Source organism: Podarcis tiliguerta, assembly GCF_965153285.1.
Source record: "Podarcis tiliguerta genome assembly, chromosome: 6".
NCBI classification, from domain to species: Eukaryota; Metazoa; Chordata; class Lepidosauria; order Squamata; family Lacertidae; genus Podarcis; species Podarcis tiliguerta.
Window position 1 is genome coordinate 1125795 of NC_139539.1, and position 13809 is coordinate 1139603.

The 13809-nt window shown below is 52.7% G+C and overlaps 1 protein-coding gene across 1 annotated transcript; it reads right to left on the reverse strand.

Moving 5' to 3' along the window:
- Positions 1-912: 912 nt before the first annotated feature.
- LOC310680699 (whey acidic protein-like) lies at positions 913-10137 on the reverse strand. The gene is made up of 5 exons (XM_083447707.1): positions 10004-10137; positions 6931-7074; positions 5176-5328; positions 3383-3562; positions 913-1532 (listed from the first exon to the last, which is right to left on the reverse strand). The coding sequence occupies exons 1-5, from the start codon at positions 10101-10103 to the stop codon at positions 1507-1509; spliced, it is 603 nt and encodes a 200-aa protein (XP_083303833.1). The 5' UTR covers positions 10104-10137; the 3' UTR covers positions 913-1506.
- Positions 10138-13809: the final 3672 nt, after the last annotated feature.

A 13809-nucleotide genomic window follows, 5' to 3' on the forward strand; every position in this document is an offset into this window, starting at 1 on the left:
GGCAGGGCTCCTTAGCCTCTTGCCCACTATGCCACGCACTTTCAGTTTGCTCACAAGGAACCAGGGTGCTCTAGGGGGGCTGTTATCTCCTGGCAGATACAGCACTCCTGCCAGGCTTTGGAGAAATGGCAGGGAGATTCCAGGGGACGGAGGGTGAAATATACTCTGCCGGGGGAGCATCCTGCAGGTCTCACAAGAGAGGAGATTCTGGCTACACTTTAGGAAGAACTTTCTGACAGTAAGAGCGGTCGGATGGGGGGACGGACGACCTCAGAAGATTGTAGACTCTCCTTCCTTGGAGGTTTTTAAGCAGAGGCCGAATGGCCATTTGTCAGGGGTCCTTTAGCTGTGATTCCTGCATTGCAGGGGTTGGACTAGATGACTCATGGGGTCCCTCCCGACTCAATGGTTCTGTATGCAAATGGTGGTTCACAAGCAGCAACAATAGCAACCCTCCAATGGCACAGGCGGGTTCTTTTTATGAATGCCCAACACACATACAGAGCCAAACATGCATACAGAGTCTCATATGCCCAAGAGGCAGCTGGTTTCAGGGGGTCGCTGGCCAAAGGGAGCCAGAAGCATTTTAGGATTGTTTACCGGCTCTTCCTTTGCGCGCCTGGAGAGGGGGGCTTGCTCGGAGCTGTGCTTTGGGCTCCGGATTCCGCCCTCCTCCTCCGCTAATGGACTGTGGATGCCTCCATCTCTGTGGGCAGGATGAACTCCACCTCCCCCCTCCAGTGTGAGATTCAGTCTTTGCCTGTGGAAAGGAGGTGTGAGCCATCCCCGGCTGGCTGAGATCCTGCAACTTTGCAGCTGCACTGAGCTCTTGCTTAAAGTGGGGGACGGGGGGTGGGGGTGGTCCCAGGTGAAGCCTCCAGAGCATGAGTAGGGAAACTAAGGCCTGGGGGCCGGATCTGGCCCAATCGCCTTCTGAATCTGGCCCGCGGACTGTCCGGGAATCAGCTTGTTTTTACATGAGTAGAATGTGCCCTTTTAAAAAAAATGCATCTCTGGGTTATTTGTGGGGCATAGGAATTCGTTCATTTCCCCCCAAAAAATATAGTCCGGCCCCCCACAAGGTCTGAGGGACAGTGGAATGGCCCCCTGCTGAAAAGGTTTGCTGACTCCTGTTCCAGAGGGACGCCGATGAGACTCCCAGCCTGTGTGTGTTGTGTGTGTGTACAATTGCACATGGGAGTGTGTCCCAAACTGGGTCTTTGACTCGGGTGAAACAAAGTCTGGTTTTGCCCTGGTTAAAGCAAGCCTAACTGGGACAGTCTGGGAAGGGGAAGGGCATGCCAGAAGCAGTACCACAGGAGGCCAGAGGGAGGCAGGAGAGGGCAGCTCCCCATCTGGAAGACAATGTACCCCAAATGGCTGCACTGGATTTTTGGGGACCCTTCTGGGACTCTTTCCTGCAGAAGCTCCCCCCCCCCCATGCTGTGTTCCGGACGGAAAGTCTTCAAGTCCATGGCCAGACCCAACAGTCCTTGGAGTCTTCCTTTAGGAGGTGCTGGATGTAGGGGACCCTAGAAGAGAAAGCTGAGTGGTCAGGGGGGTGCTGTCCTTCACCCTACCAGGCCTCCCCACAAAAAGCACAGAGGGTGACCCCCCCACGGGCCTTTGGAGCTGTGCCCCTTCCTCTTATTTGTTTGTTTGTTTATTGCATTTCTGTCCCACCTTCTCCTCCAAAGAGCTCAGGGTGGTCTGCATGGTTCTCGCCTTCTCCTTCAATCCGCACCACAACCTTGCGAGGTAGGTTAGGCCGAGAAGCAATGAAGATCACACCCTGTGAGCTTCATCCTAGCTGAGTGGGGGATTCGAACCCTGCCCTTTACCAGGTCCTGGTCAGACACTGTAAACCCTGTCTTCCCCAGGGGTGCCTCAGCTGAAAGGAAGCAGTCGGCTCCACCAGCAGCAGCCCTGGACAAGGAGCTGCTGGTCTCCCCCCCCCGTCTTTTCGCTCTGGTCAGGGAAGAGTCCTGAGCACCCATTGGGGACCCTTCCTCTCTTATCAAACCCGCCAGACTGTCTGAGGGAGGGATGTCCCGGCTGCTGGAGAAGAGTGCCGAGACCCTTGCCCCAAAGCCCACCCGTTGCACTCTTCCTAGGCCAATGGGGGCCTTGCGTGATGGATCCCCAGGGCAGCTGAGTCAAGTCCCTCAGCCCAAACAGGCAGCTGGAGCAAGAGAGGAAAAGCACTGGTTTTCGCTGCAATTCCTGCATTGCAGAGGGCAGAGCTAGATGACCCCTGGGATCCCTTATGACTGTATGGGCCTCCTGAGCTTCACCTGCCAGGGGAGCTGTTATAAGAATTTTTAGGTCATATATATATATTCCTAAACGTACCAAGCAAACACATAAAGTAAAGGTAAAGGTACCCCTGCCCGTACGGGCCAGTCTTGACAGACTCTAGGGTTGTGCGCCCATCTCACTCAAGAGGCCGGGGGCCAGCGCTGTCCGAAGACACTTCCGGGTCACGTGGCCAGCGTGACATCGCTGCTCTGGCGAGCCAGAGCCGCACACGGAAACGCCGTTTACCTTCCCGCTAGTAAGCGGTCCCTATTTATCTACTTGCACCTGGGGGTGCTTTCGAACTGCTAGGTTGGCAGGCGCTGGGACCGAGCAACGGGAGCGCATCCCGCCGCGGGGATTCGAACCGCCGACCTTTCGATCGGCAAGCCCTAGGCACTGAGGCTTTAACCCACAGCGCCACCCACTTCCCTAGCAAACACATATATACCAGTAAATATATAAACCACATGTCCAAAACCCACAGGAAAAGTCCTAAAGCCAGTTTGACTCTTTCAGTCACCTCAAATATTTCTCTGCAAGTTCGAAGGAAATGCAGAAACCTCCCCATTGTCTCTGTCCTCACAAATCCTGCCTTAAGGGCACATTTAAGGTGTGAATAGGGTGAGCCTGTGACTTGGCTCAGGAATTAAGTATTATCATTACAAAAGACTGGCCAGGCTCCCCAGGTAATCCAGTCAAGTGAACATTAACAGGTAACCTGGCATACAAGGTAAAAACAATGCACTCAGATTTCTGTTGTAGACCGCCTTTTCTGTGATGTAGGTATGATGTTTCTGGGGGTGGTCTTGGACTCCAGGGATGGCAATTTAAAATGTCCATATAAGGACAGACACACCTGTGTTCTGGGTCCTCCTCCTTTCCTGCATGTGAAGGGAGCACCCTGTTGCAACAGCTTTAATAAAGATCAGGCTTACTAGCTATTTTGCTTCTCTGGTTGGTCTCTGTTCTTTTCTCCTACCGATAGAGAACCTACAAAAGCCCATAAGGGGAAAAGGGGCAGATTTTGTTTACAGCGCTGCCCATCCTCCCATGGTGCCACCCCGGCCTCTGGCAGCTTCCTCACCTGGCCTGCCCCCTCCTGCCTTGGCACCTTGGGGGACGTTGGTGCAATCCATGGAGAAGCCCGAGAAGCAGCACTTCTGGTCCCCCTTGCACTGCCAGTCGTGGGTGCAGGTGTCGCTGCACGGCTCTCCTCCTCCTGAGGGCGTCTTCCGCTGCACCAGGGGGCATTTCCCAGGCTTCTCTAAGAGACACAGAGAGGCAGAGAATGAGAGAGGGCGCGAGTCTTCTTGGCACAGGGCAGATGGAGGAACGGATTGTGCATGAGCCCAAAGTGTTTCCCAGGACTGTGGCTGGACGAGAGACTTTGAGCTGGGGTGGCAGAAGGGGATAGGCGGAAGAATAAGCAGCCAAGATGGCATGCTTCTTTCCTGTGAAGGGCGTGTGCTAATGGAAATTCTCTCGCAGACACTAATGGATTCCATCTGGTAATGCATTACTGAATCACGTCTGGCTAGTTGGGGATTTGGGGTGAGCCTCTGTACTTGAACCCCCAAAAGGGAATTTTCTCCCACAGGTTTCCTTCCACCCAGGGCCGTCTTAACCATAGGCGCCAGGGGTGGGGGGCACCCGGGTGCCAGGCTCTCAGGGGTGCCAGGCTGAGAGTCTGGGGCCTGAGAGTTGAAGTCCAGGGAAGAGCTCGCCCGTCGGTTGGAGCACTGCAGCGGGCTCTTCTGCTGCGGGGAGGTCTGCGCCATGAGTTCGGGGGCGAGTGAGCTAGCGAGGTGCTGAGGCGGCCAGCCGGAGCTAATGTAGGTCTTTGTAGGAGCTAATGTGGTCTCAGCGGCCAAATGCCTTAAAGAGCCTAGGAATTGAGACAGACGGCCCCTGGACCTGAAGGTTCCAGCAGAACAAGAGCCCGGCTGCTGGATCAGGCCAAAGGGAGCCCACCTAGTCCAGCATCCTGTTCTCCCAGTGGCCAGCCAGATGTGCCACAGTGGCACAGTCCTGTGGGGGCCTTCAGCCTGGCACATGCACATCAATTGATCACCCCCCCAACTGATAGAAGCAGCCGAGTCTGGAGCTGATGCAGCCTTCAGGAGAGAGACCTGATGCCCTGGCAATGGGCACCCATTGCAACTCTTCCCCCGGGGCACAACAGGGGAAGGGCCTGTGTTTTAGAGACTGGCCAGTTTTCAGCTTTGCTGCCTCCCACCATGTATGGTTTTCTCAGTAGTGATGTACGGAAGTGAGAGCTGGACCATCAAGAAGGCTGATGGCTGAAGAATGGATGCTTTTGAATTCTGGTGCTGGAGGAGACTCTTGAGAGTCCCATGGACTGCAAGAAGATCAAACCTCCCCATTCTTAAGGAAATCAGCCCTGAGTGCTCACTGGAAGGACAGATCCTGAAGCTGAGGCTCCAAGACTTTGGCCACCTCATGAGAAGAGAAGACTCCCTGGAAAAGACCCTGATGTTGGGAAAGATGGAGGGCACAAGGAGAAGGGGACGACAGAGGACGAGATGGTGGGACAGTGTTCTCGAAGCTACCAACGTGAGTTTGACCAAACTGTGGGAGGCAGTGGAAGACAGGAGTGCCTGGCATGCTCTGGTCCAGGGGGTCACAAAGAGTTGGACACGACTAAACGACTAAACAACAACAACCCTGTAGGCAGAGCTGAGCCATCCTAGATAGCCACTGATAGCCTTCATGAAACAACAATTTGTTGAAGCCATTCAGGTTGGTGGTCCTCACTGCCTCTGGTGGGAGGGAGTTCCATAGTTTAACTATGCGCTGGACGAAGAAGGACTTTCTTTTTTCCGTCCTGCCCCAGGTCAGGGCCAGTTTCCTCGTTACCTTCAATGGGCATCCTGCACACTTGGCTTCCACAGCCTGAGTCACAGCACTTCTGTGCTCTGGGACAGCTGGCGTCGTCCGTGCAGGAAGAGTCGCACACCAAAGGCGCCTGGAGCTTCTTCAGCAGTGGTGGCGGGCAGCTGCCAGGCTTCTCTGGGAGCAACGAGAAAGCAGAGAATGAGCAAGGGCGGACATCTTGAGGAGGCCAGACAGCCGGGACTCTGTGGCCAAGGAAGGTGTGCTGGGGAGGTGGATCTGAGAAGGGTTTGAAGACAGGCAGCTGCTGCCTTTGAATCACAGAACTGCAGAGTGGAGGGGACCCCAACAGTCAACTATGTTTCTGAGCACAATTCAAAGTGTTGGTGATGACCTTGAAAGCCCTAAACGGCCTCAGCCCAGTAGACCTGAAGGAGCGTCTCCACCCCCATCGTTCTGCCCGGACACTGAGGTCCAGCTCTGAGGGCCTTCTGGCGCTTCCCTCACTGCGAGAAGGCAAGTTACAGGGAACCAGGCAGAGGGCCTTCTCAGTAGTGGCACCCGCCCTGTGGAACACCCTCCCTTCAGATGTGAAGGAAATAAGCAGCTATCTTATCTTTAAAAGACCTCTGAAGGCAGCCCTGTTTAGGGAGGCTTTTAATGTTTAGCACACTACTGTATTTTAATACTTTGTTGGAAGCCGCCCAGAGTGGCTGGGGAAACCCAGCCACATGGGTGGGGTATAAGTAATAAATTATTATTATTATTATTATTATTATTATGTCCAACCCCATGCAATGTGGGAATCACAGCACCTCGGCTGCAGTGGAGCACTGCAGTATCGCCGGTCGCCCACAGCCTGCGCAGCCCTTCCTTGTCTCTCTGTACCACTCAGTGCCCCTTCTTGAGGTTGGCAAGGTCTCATGGTCCGATGGGGTGACTGGACAGCCCCTCTCTCTGTTCTTAATGGGACAGTGACTGAGCCACAGGCCTGCTGCAATCTCTTCCCCAAGCCCAGAAGTCGGGATCTGACTATGGCTGTTCAGCAGGGAAGGGAAGGCACTCTGCCCATGCCCAGAGGCACACACAACTTCTTGGCACTTGGTCATGTTCCAAGGGAGGGCACTTTGCTCCAGAACTGTTTCTGGGGCTCAGAAACCAACTTAAATTCAACCCCATTTCTCTCCCTGGCCCAGGAACAAAAGGTCTCCCGAAAACATGGGTAGATTTGCTCATGTCATCTGGGGTGCATTTGCACCCACCAACTTCGAGCTGAAGACCCTCCCCATGAGGTTTTATTTATTTGTTATTTCATAAAATTTATACACCTCTTGATTGTAAACCAACCAACCAACCAACTTCCGAGTGGTTTACAGCAACAATGAAACTATTAGCTATTGGAAAGAATCTGGAAGGAAACCATTAGAAGAATCAGCAGCAATAATTTAAGACATTCACAAAGTTAAAATGACGTTAGACTAGAAACAGATTAAAACTTGCATGAACTTTGTCAACATCTGCTTCCCTAACAAAAATGCGTTTAGTGGCTTCCAGACAGGGTATACTAAATGCATCTGCTTGATATCAACAGGCAGGGAGTCTCAAAGTTTGGCGCTGCCACACTAAAACACCAAGTTCTTACAAGTGCAGAACGGGTACAATGTGGCACTCATAATAGTGCCCGTTCCACCAATCCAAGCAGCCCAAGGTCTGCCTCTGGGCAAGGCGATCTTGCAGGTAAATGAAACGCTGCACCAGTGGCTGGCAAAGCACAGGTACCTGGGCTGGCAGGCAGGCAGACGTGTTTGCAGGCAAATTCACAGCACTTCTTCCCCCCGGCGCACTCGCTGTCCGCTTCGCAGTCCACCTTGCAGGGGGGGTCATACAGCCCATTGGGGGAGGCGGGGCAGAATCCATCCTTCCCTGCAAGCAAGAGAGATGGGGAGAAAGACGACTGAGCACCCAAGAAGCTGGGTGTGAGCACGATCCAGGCCCTCTCCCTGCCAGTCCTGGGCTCTGCATTTTAAGGGTGGGCAGAAGGCCATTTGTCCATTAATCCAGCCCAAGATACTTTGCTGCCCGAGGCGAAGGAGAAGATGGCTGCCTCTCCCAGTTCCACATACAGAAGCCTTTTTGGGATCCTTTGGCACTGCAGGGGATTGGACAAATCAGAGCTTCCCAAACTTTTCATGTTCGTGACACACTTTTTAGACACGAATCATTTCATGATGCAGTAATTCAGTTTTACCAGCAAACCGGAGGTTAAACTAACCCCTTTCCGGCCCCAGGAGAAGCACCGGGAGCGTTTGTGTGACACACCTACGCACTGCAGCTGACACACTAATGTGTCATGATGCACAGTTTGGGAAGCTCTGGACTAGATAGACATAGCCTGCAGGATCAGGCCAATGCCCCCCTCTAGTCCAGCATCTTGTTCTCGCATGAGCTAACCGGACCTCCCGAGGGGACCTGAGTTCAAGAACCCTCTCCCCTCCTGCGGTTTCCAGCAGTACCCCCAAACACTTTGGGGTACAAACAGTCCAGGTTACAAACTCCACTAACCCGGAAGTAGTACCTGGGTTGAGAACTTTGCCCCAGGATAAGAACGGAAATCGTGTGCCCGCGGTGCGGCGGCAGCAGGAGGCCCCATTAGCGAAGATGCGCCTCAGGTTAAGAATGGACCTCTGGAACGAATTAAGTTCGTGACCCCAGGTACTCCTGTATTGCTGTGGGTGGCATGTGCCAGCCCTGCCCTTCAGTGCCTTCTTGTCACCACTCCCTGACCTTCCCCACCAGCACCTGCCGTCTGAGGCAGCCTCCTCACTCTGCCTAATAGCAGGGCTGCCCCCATCCATACAAGAGGGGATGTTCTCTCCAAGCTTTGCACAGATGCCATCGTATCCCCCCCCCCAAAAAAAAGATGTCTCATATCACATGTCAGTCCACACCAGATTCCTAGCCGGACTTGTGGGCTCGAAGGGACGTTATTCCATCTGTAGTGGGAGTGCCCTCAGGTTTCGTTATTCTGGTCTCAAGTATATCAAAATAAGTAAACCTCCTTTTCTGACCTCCCTGCAATTGAGTATGTGGGCTGATAACACAAGCGCTTGTCCCTCTAAAGAGCTTTGGACACAGATGTCAGCTGTAGCTATAACAAGATTCCCTGGTGGTCCACTGGAATGCGGAGTTAACCAGGGCTATTGACTGTTTGGCTCCAAAGCGCCCTCTCCGACTGCATGGAGCCCAGATAGCCCCATGGTTTTCCATGCATCTGAGGGCAATGAAACAATCGCTGAGACAGCTAGAGCGCCGGTGGTGGATAACTCATTCTGAAGCCAACCAGACACGGGTTAGAGCTCAATGTTGAGCCCACCAAGTAGTGAGAGCAATGGTGAAGAAGACTTTCTTCACTGCCTCTATTGCATCTGCAGAAAACAGCAGCAGGAGACTCTTTCAGGTGGTTCGCAATTTAGCGGACCCACCTGCTACATCGGGGCCCAGTAAGGGCCACATGATCTGCTGCAATGATTTTGCAAAGTTTTTTGCAGATAAAGTCGCTCAGATTCGGGAAGAGGTAGACGCCACCGTGGGAGCAGGGCCGGGGCGGGAGAGTGCTAGAGTCCTGTCTAGTCAAGTTGCGTGGGATCAGTTCCAACCTGTTACCTCCAAGGATGTGGACAGGCTGCTTGGACGAGTGAAACCAACCACCTGTCTGCTTGATCCTTGCCCATCCTGGCTTATAAAAGCTAGCCGGGAAGGGCTGGGCGATGGGCTTAATTATTATTATTAAGGTGCGTCCTGAAGAATATCCCTCTCAACCACTCCCTCCCTCTCCCCCCACCTTGCTTTCCTGATCTTGGAGGGGCCTCTCTGGCTCAGCCACCCCATGGCGGCCTGGAGCAGGGGACCCAGCTAGCATTGCAGGCCCAGCTGGTGGGGAGCCAAGGAGCACATTCCTGCCCCAAGGGGGGAAACAGGCTGGTTCTGCTCTGCTCCATGGGCTGCACAGCTGCTGCAACTCCAGCCCCCTCCCCACCCCAAACCCCCACCTTAAGAACACAAGGAGAGCCTGCTGGGTCAGGCCAAAGGGGGCTCATCTAGTCCAGCCTTGTGTTCTCACGGTGGCTGACCAGGTGTCCCAAAGGGAAACATGCAAGCAGGATTCGAACACAGGAGCCCCCCCCCCGCAGTTTTGCAGGAACTGGGATGCAGAAGCCTTGCTGTCTCCAGAGCCCATCCATCTCCCTCTCCTCCTCCATGATTTGTCTGACCCTCTTCTGAAGCCATCTCTGTTGGGGGCTGCTTCCTTCCTGCAGAAGGGAGTCCCAAAGTTGAACTCTGCACTGTGCAAACAATTCCTTTCTTTCACCCGTCCCGAAACTTCCAACCTGCAGCTTCATTGGACGTCCACGAGTCCTATTTTTATTTTATTAAATATTTTCTTGATTTACAAAAGTGTTTGCAATGTCTCTCTCGTATTTCCCCCCCCATGTAACATTTTTACAAATCAGTTTCGTTTGTTGAGACATTAGGAAGAAAAGGGGGAAATTGGGGGGGGGGGGGAAGATGCATATTGTAAATAAAATGGAAACATCGTTCACGAATTCTAGGAGAGAGGGAGAAAGACCTCTCTCCACTTCCTCCACGGCAGGAGGAATCTTATAAATGTCTATCGTGTTGCTTCTTGTTCTCCTCTGCCTCCTGCTCACCTTTTCTCTAAATGAAAACATCTCCCTCTGGTGCTGGACCTACTCTATGGGGAAGGAGGCTCCTCCTCAGCACCCAAGAGAGGATGGTCCAGCTCCCCTCCCCCCCCCCCCCGGGCACCCAGCTCCTTAAGTCAAGCTCTCACCTGTCCTCTCCTCTCCATAATCTGGGGACTGGACGGCAGCAGCAGCGCAACCCTGGAGCAAGAGGAGTCCTGTTAGGAGCCAGAGGACTCCTGCCTCCATGGTGCTCTGGGGAATATCCAGCCTGGAATATCCGGATCTGAGCCACGCAGAGGAGCATTAAATGCCTTCCAGGGCGGGGCTGGCTCCCAGTGACCTACCTGGCCAGCTGTGCCGGTTCTGCTGAGGGAGCAGCCAGGACTGGCCCAAAATAGCCCTCCTGCTCTGGGTTCTGGGAGAAGCCTCGTAGTGACCGTTCCCTCTCCCTCCTGGCTGCTCTCCTCTGGGCACACCTGCCTCCATTACTCACCCTGGGGACCAAAGCCAGCGCCCCCCACAAAACGACCCATTCCACACTCCTTGGCCAGGCCAAGGTGGTAGAAGAATTAGGAGCAGGGATGAAAACCAGGAGCGGAGCGGAGGGCTCTCTTTTGTGCTCAAATCTTGCTTGCTGATTTCCACTTGGAGTATTTGATTGGCCACTGTGAGAAAAGGATGCTGGACTGGCCTTTGGCCTTTGATCTAGCAGGCTCTTGTTATTTCCTTAATGTACCCATATTTGTTTTTAAAAAAATATGATTTGGAGTGTAGAATCATAGAACGGTAGAGTTCGAAGCGACCCATAGGATCCCTTCCAACCTAGCAGTTCGAAAGCACGTCAAAGTGCACGTCAAAGTCCCTTCCCCTCTTTCCTTTTTACTTTCTCCTCCTGTGATGGAACTCCTATTTGGGGACTTCCTTGGCTTTTTTCTGGCCCACGTAGGACCAGTCTGGATAGTTAGCTTTGGTGAAGACTTGATATTTTCACCCCCCAAAAAACATTTTTGATTTGAGTTTCCATTGAAATGAGGCTGCATTTTAATGTTTTAATGTTTTAATGCTATATTTTAATCTTGTTTTTGTTGTATTTCAATCAATTTGTTTTATATTGGTTGTTAGCCACCCTGAGCCCAGTCTTGGCTGGGGAGGGTGGGATATAAATACAATTTATTCTTATTCTTATTCTTATTCTTATTCTTATTCTTATTCTTATTCTTATTCTTATTCCTACTACAGTGGTACCTCGGGTTACATATGTTTCAGGTTACAGACTCCATTAACCCATAAATATTACCTTGGGTTAAGAACTTTGCTTCCGGGTGAGAACAGAAATCGTGCAGCAGCGGCACAGCAGCAGCAGGAGGCCCCATTAGCTAAAGTGGTACCTCAGGTTAAGAACAGTTTGAGGTTAAGAACGGACCTCTGGAATGAATTAAGTTCTTAACCCAAGGTACCACTGTATTATTATTATTATAAATAGGTACTGCTCTGGCGGGAAGGTAAATGGTGTTTCCGTGCGCTGGTCTGGTTCACCAGAAGTGGCTTAGTCCTGCTGGCCACATGGCCTGGAAGCTGTATGCCGGCTCCCTCGGCCAGTAAAGCGAGATGAGCGCCGCAACCCCAGAGTCTGTCACGACTGGATTTAACTGTCAGGGGTCTTTTAGAGTTGGAAGGGACCCATAGGGTCATCTAGTCCACCCCGGATGATGCTCAGACAGAGGGGTATGCACAGCAGGTCAGGAGCATCAACTGGCAAAGAGACCAAGGCATTGTGTGGGGCATGAGGTGGGGGAGGAGGGCAGAAGTCTGGGAAGGGAGGCAAGGAGCATCTTCATGTATCTGAAGGGATTCCCCATGGTAGGGGTGCAAGCTTGCTTTCTGCTGCTCCGGAGGAGCAAATTGGGTAGAGCAGGCAAGGTTGCAGGTTCGATCCCTGTTATAGTCCAGCTGCATATTCCTGCCTTGCAGTGAGCTGGACTAGATGATGCTCAGGGTCCCTTCGTGCTCTACCACTCTATGACTCCAAATGATGGAACAGGAGATGTTGACTCGACGGTAGGAAGAACTTTCTGATGGGAAGAAGAGCCCTGGAGGTTTTGAAGCAGAGGTTGGGTGGCCATTTTCCAAGGAGGATTCCGCTGAGATTTCTGCAGGGGGCTGGACCAGACAACCCCACGGGGTACCTTATAACTCTCTGTTTCTTTGAGCAAGGAAGGAGGAGGTGGCAAATGGCAGCTGGGTCAGGGGGCTGAGAGAGTAAGGAAACTGATGCAAGCCGAAAGTCAGAGGTGGAAAGGGAAGTGGTGGATCTTGTGATAGATTTCAGTAACAAGAGAAGCCATGGGGAGAGGTGAGTTGGCTGGTAAGAAAAGCCTCGTTTTGCCTGGACAGCCAGGAAAGGTGAAACCTTTCTCGCTCTTTGCCTGGGAAATTCCCCCTCAGCCCAGCTAAGTTGTGCAAGAAGCTGCGACATGAAGGAATGTCATCCTTCTCTAAGCCATACCTAATGAATGGCCTGAATTATGTCGAAATCCAGGGGGAGAGTGAGCAAAGGGAGCCCTGGCAGTTGAGAGGCGAGGAAATCCAAAGGCTGGTGACGACTCCTTCCCTCTTGGTGACAATTAAGCACCTGGCATGAGCACCTGGTCTGGGCCAGGGTCCTCCAGTCAAGAGGGAGCGGCCGTGTCCTGTTTAGGCTCAGCTGGGCAACCAGTCTGACCTCTCCTTTCCCCCTCCCTTCCAAGTGCTTTCTTGTGAATAAGTGTTGAACAGCTATAATTTGGAAAGGTGACGAGTCGCCACAGCAGGCGAGGAAGGAAGCCTTTTAGCCTGAAGAAGAGAAGACTGGGAGGCAACATAATGGCCTTTGTCAAGTATCACACAGAACACAGAGCAAGCTTGTTTTCTGCTGCTCCAGAGGGTAGGACTCAAACCAATGGGTTCAAGTCGCAGGGGATTGCATAGATGACCTTTGTTGGTCCCTTTCAGCTCCATGGGCCTATGATTCTGAGATGTATGTGTCTGGCCTGCTCTCAGCCCTGCCTGTGCAGATGTCCAACGCTGGGAATTGTGGGCTGAAGAAGCAGAGCAGATGTGTGCATGGCACTAAGAGCTGCTTGCACATAAGAGGTCTGCAAAAGAAAACGTCCATCTCTCCATTTGAAGTTCCTTCCCTTTCCAAATTAATGCTGCATAATGGAACAAGGGGGACGCGGGTGGCGCTGTGAGTTAAACCACAGAGCCGAGGACTTGCCGATCAGAAGGTTGGTGGTTCAAATCCCCACGATGGGGTGAGCTCCCGTTGCTCAGTCCCTGCTCCTGCCCACCTAGCAGTTCGAAAGCACGTCAAAGTGCAAGTAGATAAATAGGTACCACTCCGGCGGGAAGGTAAACGGCATTTCCGTGCGCTGCTCTGGTTTGCCAGAAGCAGCTTAGTCATGCCGGCCACATGACCCGGAAGCTGTACGCCGGCTACCTAGGCCAGTAAAGCAAGATGAGCGCCGCAACCCCAGAGTTGGCCACAACTGGACCTAATGGTCAGGGGTCCCTTTACCTTTACCTTTTTAATGGAGCAAGGCGTCCCTTAAGTGGACTGATGTCTCTGAGTGCCACAATCAGACATGGCAACCCTTCCAGCCTGAATCAGTGAAACTGGAGAATTTGGTTTCCTAATGACCTCATAGCATTATTTCCATCGGAACAAGGCCACTTGCTGCCTCACCCCAGCCAGGACCCACAATGCCTGTCACAGTTTCCTAGCAAAGGGATTTTGGGAGGCTCAGACCTGATGTTTGCATCCCACTGACTCAACCTTTCCCTGCTGTTGTTGTAGCTGTCACGGCATGTGACTCAGGAACGCTCCACCCCCTCGCGCTTTCTATGGGACACTTTCCCTATGATAGGAATCCCTTCGCTATCACTTCCTCTTGCTGGCGACACCTGGATCCCA